Source organism: Mixophyes fleayi, chromosome 5, assembly GCF_038048845.1.
Source record: "Mixophyes fleayi isolate aMixFle1 chromosome 5, aMixFle1.hap1, whole genome shotgun sequence".
Classification (NCBI taxonomy): Eukaryota; Metazoa; Chordata; class Amphibia; order Anura; family Limnodynastidae; genus Mixophyes; species Mixophyes fleayi.
The window spans coordinates 189113603-189131378 of record NC_134406.1 but is presented as its reverse complement, the minus strand read 5'-3'; the positions used below and the strand labels follow the sequence as shown (position 1 = coordinate 189131378).

Sequence of the window (17776 nt, the reverse complement as noted above, 5' to 3'; positions counted from 1 at the left end):
TTAAAAAGGTTCTTGTCATGCATTTGGACCTAGCCCAGGCCTCCTCAGGGGAAGAGCGTTAGTTCCAGACGCAAGCGGCCTTTTTAATGTGTGTTCATGAGGTAAAATCACCTCATGAAAATGAGTTTGTCCCCTCAACTCGTAAATTTCGCCTTTACTACCCCTCCCACGGGGGGAAGGGGGGATGATGGAAGTTAACTGACTTGACTATTCTAATTTTTTTGTCAAATAATGTCAGTATACCAAATTTCAGATCAATTGGATGAGCCCTTTCTGAGAAAATAGTTTTTTACACACACACACACACACACACACACACACACTAACGCACGCCTCTACACATGTGTTTCATGAGGTAATATTACCTCACGAAAATGAGTTTGAGCCCTACCAAATTTCAGCCCTTTTTGAATTTTTTTTCCCACACACACTTAGAATTTAGTAGGTCAGTGTATAACTCTGCCCAGCAGGTGGCGCTGCAACTTGGTTTTTTTTTTTCCACACATAGACGCCACTAAGCATTTATATATTAGATATAGATATAGATATATATATATATATATATATATATATATATATATATATGTATGTATGTATGTATGTATGTATGTATGTATGTGTGAAGTGATATGTGATTGGCTTATATATGCTTGTGCATCTAAAAGAACACTTAACAAGCAAAGCAATTCATGTAATGGTGAAGTAAAGAAAAAATGCAAAGTGGATAGGATGTCAACATTAACTGAAATATTTCTCTACTGGAACTGCAGTGTAAAAACTTAGAGCACTGGATGTTTGTATTCTGAAATAGAAATAGTACTTTGCTTGTATTTAGCTGCTAACTGTATGATTCTTAGTATGTCGAGGTCAGCATTCTATGATTTTCACAGATTTGCTTAATCTGTACTAAAAAGGCCCATGTGAGGAAAAAGAGTATGTTTTGGTATCGTTTACAGCTAGCAACAAAGGCGTCACCTCCACTTGCATTAATTACATGCATTTTACTACTGTATTTAATATTGATAAAAAAAAAGTAAAGCAGTATGAAACTAGAGACTATTGTTTCTAGTGTCACAAAACCTTCTACTGCAGTTGCGCAGGGTTCTGTTTGCATTTTGGTTTTTGGAATGCATCCTGTTCTATTCATATTGTGGAAGTTCGTAACTAAAACATGCAAACTTTGCATTACAAAATGAAATGAAAAATTATTTTGCATCCTTATAAATCACTTTACTTGGATATGTGAGATGTTTCTTGTTTTACATCTTAACATATTTTAAGATTTTATTCACATTCTTTTCAGAATGTGTCGAAATCTATTTGAAACATATATTTTTTTTTTCCCATACAGTCTAGTTAAAGGATATTTACCTGCAGATAACATTTTAATTTATTGGTTTGTATATGTTCTTCTGTAACCTCTAAATATGATGCCTTATTTTTCTAGGTTTCTTCTGTTTTTGACCTTTTTGTTTTATTACATGTGTAGGGATGTTTATTTTTCTTGCTTTGGCCTTGACAGAAAACTGCTTGGTGGCTACAACTCCATTTGACGCACATTGCCAAGTTTTCACAACCAAGAAACTTCCCTGTGTAGTAGAAAAAGTTTTTGGTGGAAAATGCAGAAGACGACTTGTACAAACCATTATATTGTCTGAATGTGTAAACATTCTTTTAATCTTGCATCCCTGAATTAAAATGTGTACTTTTCTTGCTTTGTAAATTAAACTTCTAGTTTAATTCTCTGACTAATAATAGCACATTATTGTGAAGTTTCTCCGCCTACCATTTTAGAGTTATAAGCCTGGCCTTTGCTAACAAAACAAAAAAATAGTGGAAGTAATGATATATTACAGACTGGTACTTTTACTGAGGGAAAAGGTTTTCATACACAGAGCAGACAGAATTTTCATGCAATTATATTTAATTATACACCATCGGTTGAAACACTTTGTCTTTTTGACTTCACTCTGTTGCTATAACTAGTGTTAAAGTCTTAATTTATTGACTTAATGAAAAACCAAGGACGTGCTGTGGACAGGTAGCATTGTGAAAAGCTGTGGTTATGAAAATATATCACAATGGCTGTATTTATATAATGGTGCAAAGGTCAGTATATCCAGTACATTAGGCAAACTGTTTCACATCACTATTTTTAAATTATTCTCTGAACAATAAACATTTATTGTTATGATCTACAATATAGAGTAATTAGGGTTTTGAGATGTGAATTTGTGGTTGTCTAAGTAAGAACACTACATTTTACTATGGATTATTGTCATGGGCATATTGTATTTAATGTCTGAAAAACTAGATGTTAATGCATCATCTTTTCCATTTTCAGTGCTGTGTTTAAAACACATTTATCGCTGTCATAGCTCAACATGGTGCACACACATGTTTATTTAAAAATCATTTAACTGTTTTTTTTGTTTGTTTTTTTTGCCAGTGGTCCATAACTATACAAGCCTTTAGCCTTACATTGATTTTTGTGATCAGTGAAGTAGTGAGGTGGCGGTCACAGGCAGAGCGGAGGGGGCGGGTAGGAGTGTAGGTATAGATGAGATTGGAGATGTAGGGAGGGGAAGATTGACTAAGAACTTTAAAGATGAGGGTGAGGAGTTTAAATTTAATTCTGTAGGGTATGGCAAGTAGTGACTGTTGGAGGGAGACTGCAGATACAGAGCGGCGGGAGAGAAAAATATCTCTCCCAGATATAATCTGATTTGCTTTACCCTGTCACTTGTGTTTGTATACATTTTTGTTTCATGTTGTGTTGGTTCTGTTTTCTGTATATGTAAAGTACGGCGCTGCTGACCCTTTGTGTCGCTTTATAAGTCAAAGATAATAATAATCATGTGGGAACAGAAGATCCCTAGTGGTGTACAGTAGATCAATTAAATTTCTATTTCTTGTTAATCAGTCCAGATAACAAAATAACTTTTTTTTTCAATGCATTTGGTTTTATTAATGTATACACACAAAAGGTTACCGACTAAAGAAAATAGTGCAGAAATAGGAATAAAAAGAGCTATTGTTCGGTGGTGTACCAATTGGAAGCAGTTTGCTGATTCTCACCTCACTAGGCTGCGTACGTAGAACCTGTTAAGTATCTAAGATCAACCCCCCTCCCGCCCAATCCGCCCCATGCATGGACTGTCACTGTAATGCATTCTATTATATCTGTAGGCTTATTTGAAACATAAAACAGTGTGAGTATGCATTATGTGTTGCATGGATTATGCTACTTTTTGTTAAAAGTTTTTTTTGAGTCAGCAGATTAGCTGACATTACTTTTAGCTAGAAAGTACCATATTTGGGGTCACTCCATGTTCAGTGTATAATCCCTATAAGGAAATATAATGTATCAAAGCAATACTTTCCATAATCCTTGTCTGAGAAGACATCTGTATAAATTAATGACCACTGAAACTAGCCAGATCAAATGTGTCAACATTATACATCTGGCCCCATAAGGAACCTATTCGCATATAGTATCCCCCAAATAATCAATATAACATTTTCCATATGCATTTGTGCAAAAAATGATTCTATGTTTATTTGACTTCATGCCATATCTCTGCTATATTCCAGAAAAGAGTTGTTTATATATTTGTGGATTATATATATATGTCTTATTGACATATTGCATTGGCAAGCTATGGCTGTGTCCTGCGCAATTAAATTGCAGAGAAATCAGGATTTGACCAACCCCAAATCTTGCTAAAAGCCCTTTGGTTTTTAGCTATTGTAAAGTTATTTGATTAGTTTCACAATATTGTACATGCTGTATTAAGGGACAACCGTTCTTTAAAAGAACAGGTCCCTGCTACCCAAATCAGAGAGATGGCTTTTACTGTTTCCTGCTGCAGCAAAAGAGCAACAAGCTTCCTTAAAGGTGTATTGAAGTTCTGTGGAATGGGCTGTTTACTCCAGTGATGAGATAAAAGAGCCAGCTTGTGGATGTTTGTAACGGGGGGCTTCCTGTCTGGTGATGGAGAGCCCCTTATTTGCTATATGTGAGGGACATTTTATTTAGGTGCACAACATTTTTAAGTACAAAGCAGATTATATTATTTCTAAATGTTGTTAGTAAATTTGGACATATGACTGCACTGAAGGAATAGAAAAGGATCAGATTGCTACTATACTTTTTCCAAAGTAAGTGGGTGAGTGAATTCTAAATGCCTTACAATTGCTTTTAGTAGTATTAAAAGTCATGTGATTTTGAAAGCGGGTCTGCATACATTGTTTTAAGTGATACATACTGAACTGTGAAATGTTTAATTCTATAACCTTATTTAGAGCATGTGCTTCTGTTATGAGGAGACCAAAGTATGCTTTAGAATTTACAACTCATACCCTCGTTTGCTAATTGGATAAATTGCAGCTAATAAAGGAAAGATGGCTCAAAAGGCAACACATATCAGTGATGCTTGGTGTGACATCGAAGTACAAATCCTTCAATCTGCAGTATATACATTCTGTACCAGCATCATAAGCAGTTTGTTTTTAAACTGTCCCTTTTCTATTGAGAAAAAACTACGTACTGGATAGATGTAGAAAAGAATATACAGGAAATTACTGAAGTGTTTATACTTGACTCCATAATACACAGGCTTTAAGAATTGCTGACCTCCCATATAGTCACAAGATGAGATTTTAAGTGTGTGTGAGATTGCGTTTCTGTTAAATTTCTCAAAAACGAAATTTTGCACACAAACACTGTCCTTGATTTTCCTCAGAGTTGCATCATTTATTTTCAGTAAACCACCTACAATCTTATGCCACTAGGCAGCCACATGCTTGAAGCACTTTGTCTGCCATCTGTGAATTAATTTTCACATTTATGTGTAACGATTTATAGATAGAAAGATTTACAGTTCTGTATATTTTTAAAACTTTACTTATCTTGATCGTTAACTTCACAGGTTCACTGAAATGTGATGTCCTAATATAATTAGATGCCAGTGATGTGCAGAATGCATCATTTTCCAAATGCTAATATGCAATCACACCACAATTTTGGGTGTCACAGAAGCCAAGTATATTTTGGGTATATATGTTTTGTGAATTGTATGGAAAATGATTGAGCTTGGCAGCAATGACGAGAGTCATTGCTCCTTCTCATGAAAGATTTGGGTGACTCACTGCATACCTCACTAAATGCAGGCTAGGTGCAGAAATGCTTGTATTGCACCCACATGCAGACATTTTTAAATATCTCGCCTCATAACAAATAATAGAAAGAGTTTCAAGGGGTGGGGACACAAAAGATTGTGAAGGAGGATGTGCCAGAGCTAGACCAAAGGAGCTGTTGGAGAAATAGGAAATGAACCAGAAAGTAATGATAAGGTTTTGCAGAAGAAGAGGGTGGTCAACTGTGTTGAAAGGTGCAGAATGGTCTGTGAGTATGGGGAAGTTACTCTTAGGGTTTGCTGTAAGTAGTCTTTCATCACATTTGTGAGGGTAGTCTGTCTAATGTTGAGTGTGTAGATGGTTTTAGTATTTTACAAAGTTATAACAATTTTAAAATAGGTCTGGTACTGCATAAAAAGGGCATCAGAATGTAATCGAAGTTTAAAATTTAATTAGTCCAAAACATTTGTGTGATTACAGTTTTACTGTTCTTCTCCTATATGCAATGTCAAACTGACAATTGAGTGAATGGCTATTACCTAACTAATCATGATCTTCACCTCTACCATGCTTGTTTCCGATAGTACAGGGATCTTCAGCCTTTTAATACCTACCACCCACTTTTGTATTTTTGATGATAAAATTTCCTTACCGCCCACTGGTACTGCAGTAACTCAATTTAGCGTAAGTGCAAAGTCATTTTTGGAGGGAAGGGTTATTGTATTTAACTATATAAGCAGCAGCTACTTGCAAAAGCCTATTTGAAAAGTCAAACTCTGTAGTCTTGCATATATAGGTTACTGTATACACATATATACATGCAGGTGCAGCTTTGTTGGTATGCACTGTAACATTCGTGACAGTCTCTGCACGTCCGAGCAGGATACACTTCTTGTTGTGGTGAACAGGCTGTCTTATACTTATATTAAGTATAATATTCTTATTAGGTTCCTCCAGTCTGTTCCTATGACTATCACTGGTTAAAGGGAAATCCTCCCAAAACTGTAAATTAAGTTAAACCCAGTCCTAATCAATATGTACGCAGCAGCTACTGGATGTGTTGGTTCACTGTGATCACTAAGGCAAGATTCGGCGCGAAAGTCGTAATTTCGGTTTTAGGAGCATGCGCAATAGTGCATTTCGGACACTGGAGTCCTGGCCCCCTTGCTCCTACCACTAGACCACCGGGGATTGGGCTGCCATGGAAACGGAGTGCAGCGCTCCTGTTTCTAACACTTAGAAATGTGGAACATTGCTATAACCCCACATCCCACCATGAAAGCTGAATCGCCCACCAATGGGCGGTAGGGACCAGGTTGACGATCACTGTACTACAGTGTATGTGCCCACAGGTATTTGGTTGCCCCCAGCATTTGAGTATGCTGTTATAGGTGCTCACTACTATGGTTCTGTGCAGTCCTAAGAAAAAGGCATGCAAACTCAACACCCAAGGTCAAAATTAGAACAAGCAACATATCCATAGAGACTAGCAACAGAAAGGTAGTAAATGGTAAGCACACTCAGAAGCACGTTTTAGGTTACTGCTTTTCTGACCTACCTGGTGTTATCTTAAATAGGTGACACATGCCAGTCAAGGTACACATTACATGAGGACTTGTATCTGACAGTTTGAGCATGAGGGCACAAACATCTAAAAAAAAACACACTGATATGCTAAAGCCATATATGGTGATAATGTGATACATACAAACTTAATCACTAATTGTTTCTTTCTGCAGACACTTAGGAGAGCACAGTGTAAGGAAATATAACGATTAAGTATTTTGTTTGAGTTTAGTAATGGCGTTCCAAATTAAGTAAGTAAAGTAAGCTTCTGGTTTTCCAGATATTAGATAATTTTCCTGTAATTTGTAGTTGGTCATCAACTTATTAGAGATAAATGAATGATTGTCCGATTCGATCGCTGTGGTTTCAAAGCACTAAAACAATTTTTTAAGCTGCAAGGGTATCACAAACAAAACAGATGTTGCAATAATGATCAGATGCAAAAAAAAAAGGTGAAAATGAACATAATAAAAATAACACAAAGACTAGCCAGCATGGCTAGCTAGCACAAGAGAAAACAATTTATAAGCAATTCAGATTTATTTATTTGACTGATTGTAAAGTGCTACAGAATCTGCTGGTGCTATATAAATAAATGTTGATGATATTTTAATTTATCTTTAACAAACTAAAAGTCAATCTCCTAGAGCTGATCTATTTAGAGGTAACACTTGAACCAGTGAGTTTCTTGAAATATTTGGCAAAACATTATAAAGTTTTATGTTTGTTTTTTTGAATCTTTTAATATTTATTTTAATATTGCAATGTTTTTTTGTTTCTTTTTGATGTACCAAACTCAGCTTATCTTTTGTCTGTTTTCCACAGAGGCCAAAAGAGAAAATTGGATGTGGATGAAGATGATGCTGCAAGTGAGTCTAGCAATGAGGACGAGGAGGGAAGCAGTTCTGAGGCTGATGAGATGGCTGCAGCAATTGAAGCTGAGCTCAATGACTTCATATGATACCTATGCCAATAGGGAAACACTTGTAATTTGTGTAATTGCACACACAAATGAAATTAAGTTGTTTGTTTTTTGTTTGTTTTTTTTGTGTCGCTACTTCAGTGTATGTATTTTTTTCTTGACGGATGCATCTTTGTATATTTTGCGAGGAACACATTATTTTACACATTTCAAGCCAGTTATTTTAAAGGGGTTTTACTTAAGGAACTATAATACTTTTTATTTTCTCTTTTTTTCAGTAGGAGGAAACAAGTATTAAGGGAAAGTGTTGTGATATGCCAAAGACATGTAATGCTTCTGCCCAAGCTTTACACATTTTGAGAGGGTTTCCTGTGATTTTCTTTTTTTCTTTAGTTTTTGCCTCCCTTCTGCCAGTAGTTTGAGACACAAAGAAGTCCATTGGCGGACATTATATATATATATATATATATATATATATATATATATATATATATATATAATGTGTGGACATTGTAAACTTGACTTGTCACATGCCTCTAACTGATGTCACTGAGTAAATAATCCTGTTTTTACATGTTCCTCTGTGCATTGGTTTGGATATGTTAGAAAGCAGTGTTTAGATTTTTAACCTTGCCTCTCTGTGCTGGTACTGCAGCTTAGGACAGGTCTGTACTGCCACTGGGAGCTTATTCATAGGATGTTCTCTAGACAGAGGAAACAAATATTATAGCTTAACATGCAATATGGTTTTATTCAAGAGAGAACTAATGTAAAGTTTTTGTATATTCTATTTCATATATGACCCACAAAACAAATTTCTTTCATTTAATAAAACAAACCCATTTTGTAGAATTTAGTGTGAGTTGCATTCTTGTAAAATGTATGTGCCTAATCACAGCACTACTGCTTTCTCGTGAGCTGTCTTAGTAGAAGACGTGTCTGTATAAAGAAACAAGTGGGGTTTCGGGCAACTTGTTTCTTCCATTTTTCTGACACTCTCTCTGAGCCTTCCCACTTGCCTCCTTTTCAATCTTCAGATCATAACACAGCCCCTGTTACACTGTTCTCTCAACAATCAAATTAGTGTCTCCCACAAAATCAGTGAACGCCTCTCCTGAAACTAGCTGCTGTGAGCATTTTAATGATCTGATTGGCTGGCCTAATCCCGCCCACTTCAAAACGTGGTAAACGTGGATGAAAAAGATGTGAAGGTTGATTACAAAAGGTGCTCTGACCCTTGTAAAACACACCTTTTAGTCTCTATTAGACTATATCTATTATTGTTTTCTTAATCTTGTATATCCTATAGGAATTTGTTCTGCTTTTTCTTCATAAGCTCATCTTCTATGTAATTTACTTTTCGGAAGTGATTGTAAGTTTCTATAGTCTTCCATATGAGCTAATGTTTCTAATTCTCCTTCAATATTTGCAATATCTATGTTGATTTTCTCTAAGGATTTGTTCCTGTTTTCAATTATTAATTCCTCAAGACTGAATGAGAAATTGTCTAATTTTTATTTATTCCATCTGTCTTCTAAATTGCATGTATTTTAGAACTTTTAATAATTCTTGGTTTTCTTAGCGTCAATGTATTTCATAAGTGTTGTCCCACCACTGTCTAAGTTGTAATATAAGCAATGTTTCAAGCCTAAGGAAATATGAACAGACATTATCCTTAGGTTGATTTCTGAAATTACCTCTAGGTTTTTTTTTTCTTCTTCTATTTTTCTCCTTAAACAGAAAACCGTACAAAGAGTTGCCATTGGGTGCAAAATGACTACAAACCAGTGGACAGCAATTACTACATCCTCAAGAGCACCTGGGTAACCAATATACCATGTAACCAATAAAAAGAATCTGCACTGACAAAACCTTGTACCTTAACCAAGACCACGATTTGACAAATATCAAATTCAAAGAAACAGGATTGTCACGGGCACTAGGAGTCTTTACCCAGGGATCACCAGATGGTGGGCTTACCAGAGCAATGTAGATGGTAATAGGGTACTCTGGTAGCTGGGTGATCACGGAACATGAAATGATGACCAATGAGATGCTCGGGAAAGTCTATGACTAGCAACACTGGTAATAATGAGGTAATGATACACAAGGAACTGTATGGACAAGGACACGTGAAGGTAGTCAGTGGTCTGCGATAGCAAGTTGTACCACTGCTATAGTGAGGAGGAATGTCCAACAGAAACAAGGAGGTGATGAGAGTCAGCGGTCTGCGGGTAGCAAGTTGTACCGCTGTCAGAGTGAAGGAATGGAATCCAAGTGGAGGTATCCAGGTAGTCAGTGGTCTGCGGTAGCAAGTTGTACCACTGCTATGTGAGAGGATAATGGAACAGGTGATACCGGAAACAGGGATCAGTGGTCTGACATCAGCAAGTTGTACCACTGAATATATATGTGAGGAGGTGCACGGGGGAAGACTGCAACACAGGATATACACAGGCACCTTATACACGATCCACAGTAATATGCACAATATAGATATATATATAAGTAAATGACTGATCAGGTCTGCAATCTAGAAAGTCTCTTGAAGTAGTCCAGCACAATGATAACACAGTCAATGATGGCAATAGACTCAGCGGATAGCAGACTCCAGAGAGAACCAAACACAGTCCAGCAAGATATGCAATACACAGCACAGTCAATGAGAAGTATGCATACCGTGGTTCAGCAGTAGCAGTCAGATGGGATTGCAGCGGTACCTGAGCGGCTGGAGGCCGACTGGATAGGAAGTCCCTGGATAGGTGAAGCAGCGGTCTAGCAGGTGCAGCGCACAGGTGAGTAGACCGACAGGGACACGAACCCACAGGAGTCAGCAACACGTGGAACTGGACTCATAGGAAACCCAGGAGAATGGAGATGATCCAGCAGAGGGTAGTAGAAGAGATACAAATCCAATGCTGACAGGAGGGTAGAGACCAGTGGAACACGTGAAAGCGTGGAGAGTGGATCAGCAGGAGATGGACGATAGCGCTGACCACAGCGGCAGGACTCAGCGGCACACGGAGGTAACCAGTAGCAACCACAGGAACCAACAGCGATGGGAAACAGGAGTGCAGCGCAGGGCAGGAACTGTAGATCACGAAGTGCAGCAGATGGTAATGAAAAGCGGCAGTCTCGAGGAAGTCACAGCAAAGATGAGATGAGAGTGTAGTGCACGGAGGCAGCGGATAGTAATCAGCTGGCAGTCACGATGTTGAACACAGGCGAGTTGCAAGCAGGAGACTGTAGTGCACAGAGGCAGCGGATAGTAGTCAGCTGGCAGTCACGATGTTGAACACAGGCGAGTTGCAAGCAGGAGACTGTAGTGCACAGAGGCAGCGGATAGTAGTCAGCTGGCAGTCACGATGTTGAACACAGGCGAGTTGCAAGCAGGAGACTGTAGTGCACGGAGGCAGCGGATAGAAATCCGCAAACAGACTTGATGAGAAGCAGGTGAGTGAGGTAAAAGCTGGAGTGCACGGAGGCAGCGGATAGCAATGAGTAAACAGTCACATTGATATAAAATAACGTTGAAGTGGTGTAGAAGACTGTAGTGCACGGAGGCAGCGGATAGGAATCAGCAAACAGTCATGATGATACAGTTGATGGTAGAAGTGGTATGGAACCACAGTAGTAGAAGTGGTTTGGAAACCACAGTAGTCAGCAGCGCTGAATACACGAGTAATACAGGAACACCTTCAGAGACTCATGAGGAATGAGACTCCAAGATCAGGCAACGTGGTGGTGACCACAGGTGCTTAATATAGGGAGGTTGCCTGATCTGCCAATTAAGTTAAAGGAGTATACACTGAAGTATAGAAAAGGGCTGCGCATGCGCAGACCCTCAGGATGGTGGACGGCCACGGTTCCTAAATGTCCGGGAAGAGGCACTCACGGTCCGGTGAGTGACAAGGATATAGCTCTCCCACACTACAAGACTTCATGACCAAATTAGAACATATTGACACACACTTATTAGTATAAAGCCACAGACACATCCAAAAACCACCCACATATAGATATACATTTCATCAAACAGTTCACCATGCAGCTTCTACTTCTACTAAAACACAAGAACATCCTGAAAAGTGATGAATAATTAGACTTCTTGCAGCAAACAGACAACATATTACCCACAGTCAATGACCTCCAAAGACTGTGCAAGCCACCTTAAGACACTCAATGCCAACAAATACACAGATTAAACCAATAAATCCAAAGAATGTGCAAAGCTTGTAGATACACCACACTAAAAATGCAGCAACTGCATATCTACAACAGGAAAATTAATAGAAATCAATAAAAACATCACATGCAAATCCACTGTTACATACCTAATCAGTTGCCCATGCAACCTCCAATACGTGGCCTGCACAGCCAGTACACTAAATACAAGAATGCTAGATCATATGAACAATATTCAAGAAAAAGAAATCAACACAAAGCTTAGAACATTTCAAAACACACAACTCAAAATAGATTACTTCATCTTCATAGGAATAGACAGACTTGTCACACATAATTGCAAAGGCGCCAGTCTCTTGGCTACAAAATGAGTGATTATATAAACTCAAAACACTAAACCGGAATGGCCTCATCAGTCATTGTCCTCTGGAGTTTTTAGTGACTTCAGTTTGAATTTGAGCTGTGCAGCTGCTTCAATCAGGGACAATTCACTGGGCAAATTGGTGAGACATGCATCCGGACCCTGTCCCAAAGAAGCTGAGGAGCACACAAAACTTTGGTAAGCCCTCAGTTATTTGGGCACACATTGGTAATAGAATTGTTTGTTTTTCTGTTTGTACCCTTGTTGAGCCTCTGGGAAAAAGAATGAAGGCTTGCAAAACCCATCATAGAGTCTTTGGCGCTTGTGAGAGAGAACTGACAGCAGATTATATGTAGAGTCCCTATGTGTGGATTGTATACCTCATACTAGGAAAGAATCATGTCAGTCATCGGCAATTTAAAGCGCTAATGGACTGGATGATATCTTTTGTAACAAAGAATGAACAATATGCACACCAAGCTAATAAAAGAAAAAGATTTCAGGTGGGATTATACATAGAGGGAATGCCAGGTCCCTCTACATATGCATCTTGGGAATCGATGAAGGAGTAGGAGAGTTCCTTACATGGTGAATAAGGTGAAATAAAGGAAGAACCCAGGTAATTTAATTTAGATATAGTGGAAGTATTGCTAAAGAAGATTAATAAATCTATAGGAATTCAGGATACACCTATTATGGCAACAATACAGGGTGCTTTCTTTGAGGAAATTCAGCGTGTTTTGTGCATAACGTTATTAAGGACCTTATTGGGGGAAAAAAAAAATGTGGGAGCAGCCAGAAAGATGTCTGTGATCCTGGAAGGACAATTCCCCAGTTTTGAATAATACATTTAGACCAGTGTTTCCCAAACTCAGTCCTCAGGGAACCCTAACAGTGCATGTTTTCCATATCTCCTTGCTGGAGCACAGGTGTAAACATTATTGACTGACACACATTGTAACCGATCCACAGGTGGTATAATTACAATGTGTCAGTCAGTAATGGGTACACCTGTTCTCCAGCAAGGAGATATGGGAAACATGCACTGTTAGTGGTCCCTGAGGACTGAGTTTGGGAAACACTAGACAGACCTTTCGCATTGTCAGGGGGTAAAGAAGGAAGATTTTGGTCAAACAATCTAATGTTTTCAGAGAGTCCAGAACTCCAGCTTCTGCCGTAAAAAGGGAAACTTTGAGCAGCACTTTGAAAAAGCAAATGACTTCACTATTTGCAGTCAAGCAAAGGGGTAGGTTTTTCCTCCAGGCATTTTCTGCTAATGAAAAAAAAAGGATTCCAAACAGTACTGGATTTACAAAGATTAAACTAGTTAATACAAACAAAATATTTTCGTATGGAAAAAGTGAATTCCATTATCAAAGCAATAGGAGTATGGAAAGTCAATCAACTTGCTGGATGCTATCTACATATCCAAATGGCAAAGCCGTATCATTGTTCTCTCAGGTATTGTATTCTATGATGCAACTTTCAATTAACATGCCTGCCATTTGCCTTTCAACATCCTTGAGAATGTTCACAAAGGTACAGGAACTGCTAATGGCTGCACTTGGATAACAGGAGGTCATGGTATGGCCCTACCTGGATGACGACTTAGCACAGGAAAGTCAAGGAAGTAATTGAGACAAGATGGAAAAGTGTTATTTAGAACAGTCACAACAACTACCATTCCAGTGTGTGTGTATATGTATGTGTGTACATAGCAGAAAAAATGTCTCATGTTATCTCCGCAACAATGATCAACAAGAGATCTTCAGTGTTTTATAGAAGTAGATAGCGTCAGAAAGTCTGTAAAATGGTGGAAGAACCCTATATTAAGGTATCAGAATTTCTTTCACCCTATCTGGGGGACACTGCTACCATGGTGTTGTATGAGGGGCGCGTGGAGTTGGAACTTAACTGGTTAACTTGTTAAATGTATCAATGCTGACAGACCCCCCTCCCCTCTGCAACCCGATGTAGCTCCTCAGTTTAGTTTAAGTGCCCAAATGAGTGGGGATTACTTTTTTTTTCTATTAGCGTAGCTTTAAGTTTATTTTATTCTTTTTTTTTTTTTTCTTTTTTTTTTTTTCCCTTTTTTTCTACCTTTTTTTCTAACTTTATCTGAGGAGTGTGCTCTAGAGAAAGACAGCACACTCCTATTAAGGCAGCCGCACTACAACTGTCTTGTGAAAGCCGAAGGGCTCTTACTGTCAGCACCTGCAGTGTTTCAGTCGGTAGTTGTCAACTTCATGACAATGCCCTGGGACTTCCAGTGAGGGTATTTGTTTTCTCCAATACCCATGATTCTTCGCGTTCTCAAACGGGAAAGGCAGGGAGGACTCCCAGTGATACTGGTGGCTCCTGCCTGGCCGTGGCAAGTATGGTATGCAGACATTATCTTGATGGCAGTAGGTCAAGGGGTTTGTCTACCACTGCGAGACAACCTCCTTCAAGGCCAATTCCGACATCAGGACTTGCCTCTGCTGACTTTAATAGCATGGCTGTTGAAGCCAACCTTTGGCGGTCTAGAGGATTCCCAGAGTTGTGAGCTCGATCTTGCGAATCGTAAGCCAGTTTCGGCTCGTATTTACCACCACATCTGGCGTACTTTCATCAGATGGTGTGAAATTCGACCCTGCCATACATCGTCTATTCGTCTGCCTCGTTTACTGGCATTCCTCCAGGATGGCCTAGATGCAGATCTCCTTCAGGGCTTTTTAAAAGTACAAATCTCGGCTCTTTCGGTATTTTTTCACCTTCGATTATTAGAAAAGCTGGATATTATACGTTTTTGCCGGGAGTCCTGCATATCCAGCCTCCATATGTCCCGCCTACGGCACTCTAGGATCTCAACCTCATACTTGATATGCTTAAGGGGCCTCCTTTTTGAACCATTACATTTGTCAGAATTAAAGTTCTTAACATGGAAAGTAGCGTTCCTTCTGGCAATTGCATCGGCTCGCAGAGTGTCAGAGTTAGGAGCCCTTTCTTGTCGTGAGCCATATTTGTTTTGTTTTTTTAAGAGGACATAGCAGTTCTGCGGACTATTCCTTTGTTTATACCAAAAGTGGTTTCAGCTTTTCTCATGAACCAAGTGTTCAAGGCAAGTTCATCGTCCTCCGAACAAAATTCGATGGAATGCTTGGATGTGGTTAGGGCTCCGAATTTATGTGAGAAGGATCTCCCACATTCGGCGCACAGATTCTTTATCATTTTAGAGTCCTACAGACGAGAATGGCCAGCCTCAGTAAAGTCCATTGCCAGATGGATTACTGCAACCATTAGGCAAGCTTATGTCAGTGTTAACTGACCCTGTGCCAGGTCAACTTGCTGTCCATTGACGTCTTGGGCAGCAAGAAATGAGGCCTCAGCAGACCAGCTTTGCAGAGCTGCCACCTGGTCCTCGATCCATGTTATCAATTCCATGTCTTTGCATCTATGGACGCCAATTTTGGCCATAGAGCTCTACGTGCCGGGCTGTCAAATCGTTCCCTCCCTTAGGGGGGCTGCTTTAGAATGTCCACATGGTAGCAGTGTCCCGCAGATGGGATGAAAGAGAAAAGAGGATTTGTATACTTACGATAAATCTGTTTCTCTGATTCCATCTGGGGGACACTGCGTTCCCTCCCTTCTGCTCTTCTGCTGTATGTTCTTTGGTTGTTTGGCCTATCTTCCTTGGGGCTTTATAATTAAACTGAGGTGCTACAGTGGATAGCAGAGGGAAGGGGTCTGTTAACTAGTTAGCTTGTTAAATGTTTCAATGCTCAGTGTCAACTCATCGCTCCCCTCATACAACCCCATGGTTATAGTGTCCCCTAGATGGAATTTCTCTTGGAACCAGAGTGGCAAGTATTGCCAACAGATTCCAGCACCAATGGCTGTGGTGCACAGTTAAAATCATAGATGATACAGGAGTAAAAATGAAAGAAAGCTACATACAAATATTTTGGAAATAAGCGCAGGCTCGAGAACAATAATGGGGTTTTGTTTGTTTTGTTTTTTTAACCTACATCACACATTGAAACACCCACCTCAAAGCGTTTTCAGTCAACAAGACAGTGGTAGTGTTCATAAACACACATGGATGTAAAAGGAGCACAGCCATGATGGAGGAGCTGGCACCTATTGTGGTCTGTACAGAGGACACCATAATGTCTTTTTCAGCACATCATGCAGCTGACAGAAGGATAAAAGACTATGTCAGCCACTATCAAATTCACCCATGTGAACGGTCAAAGTACGTGAAGACTTTCCTTCTACTGATATTTAAGTTTGGCTCCCCTTAAATAGATTATATAGTAAGAGGTCAAAATACGAAGATCACTTGTTTTGTGGCCCATCATAAAGATATTTGAAGAGATAGATGCCCTGGATCTTCCATATGGCAAACATAGTCACGCCATTTCTGCTCATCCCATAAATCTTGGGGAAGATCAAAAAGGAAGCAGAGTAGTTGATAGCCATACTCCCATTTTGGTTTTGAAGGACATCGTGTGTCATAGTCTGGGAAATTCTTCTAGAGCAACTATGGCTTCACTGGACCTCCTGAACCAGAGAGCACTCTCATTGATTTGGTGGAACAAGGGGCTTTCTTTTTTTTTTTCTTAATAAAAGTTTGTATTGCCTTTTCCAAGAGTTATAGTAGTACAAATCATGAAAATCTCACCACCCACACACAAAAGAGAACAGAAAAGAAGAAAACAAAAGAGGGAAAATACAGAAAGAGAGAATAAAAGTAACAAAGTATATATAGATGCCATCAAGCATTACAATGCCAATATATTAAGAAACCTAATACTTCAGGGAACACTGCTCCACTACTTCCAATACAGACCTATCTAGGGGGTAAAAAATGTTGAGAGAGATTCCGGGTCAAAGTAGACTTTATATTACATGAATTTACACGCATCAGAAATAAAAAGCTAGCCAACTACACCATTGCATATTTGGAGAGCTCATGGAGATAGAAACTCTAGATGCTCCCTATTCTATGTTGCAGCTAACTTGCACTGTAGAAAGGCTTGGAGAACAAAGAATGGGGGAGGCCAAGTGTTTGTATCCAATGTCTAAGTTGAAGACATTTATAAACATCTTGCGCCAGGAGGACAAATTGAGATCTAATCTGTGTATAAGACATAAGACCCTTCTTATTTATATAAATGTCTGACTGTAGAGGCTCCATTAGCAACCCATTGAGAAAGATTAAGAGCAGGGATATGTTTAGCTATAGAAAGCAGAGAAATAGTAGAGGTAGGTAACAAAACATCTTGAATAGCAGACCAAGCTTTATCCCACACAATCAAAGAGTCGTAGAAGAGGCAAACTAGAAGCAGGTGGTTTGTTATGGCCTAGGTACCCACATCAAGAGGGGGTGACATTTTTCTCCAATTTAACCCAAGGTTTTAACTGAGGGGGGGATACCAGTCTCTCATTTGGGACAAAAGGCACACCGCCTGATATCTGATCAAATTTGGCAGCGCTAAGCCTCCGTTCCTCTCCCGCGAGTCATATGAGAATAGGCCAAACACAGAGGTTTGCCTTTCCAGACATATGAACATACTAATTTTTGAAACTAAGTCATCAACCCATTAGGCAGCAGAGTACGA

At 39.1% G+C, this 17776-nt stretch overlaps 1 protein-coding gene across 1 annotated transcript in view; it reads left to right on the top strand.

The window, feature by feature from the left end:
• The window catches only part of CTDP1 (CTD phosphatase subunit 1), a 102516-nt gene extending 94037 nt beyond the window's left edge, over positions 1-8479 (top strand). Inside the window, exon 13 of the mRNA XM_075213189.1 lies at positions 7531-8479. Coding sequence (XP_075069290.1) covers positions 7531-7666 — 136 coding nt within the window. The 3' untranslated portion in view covers positions 7667-8479. The remainder of the gene's footprint in view (positions 1-7530) is intronic.
• Positions 8480-17776: the final 9297 nt, after the last annotated feature.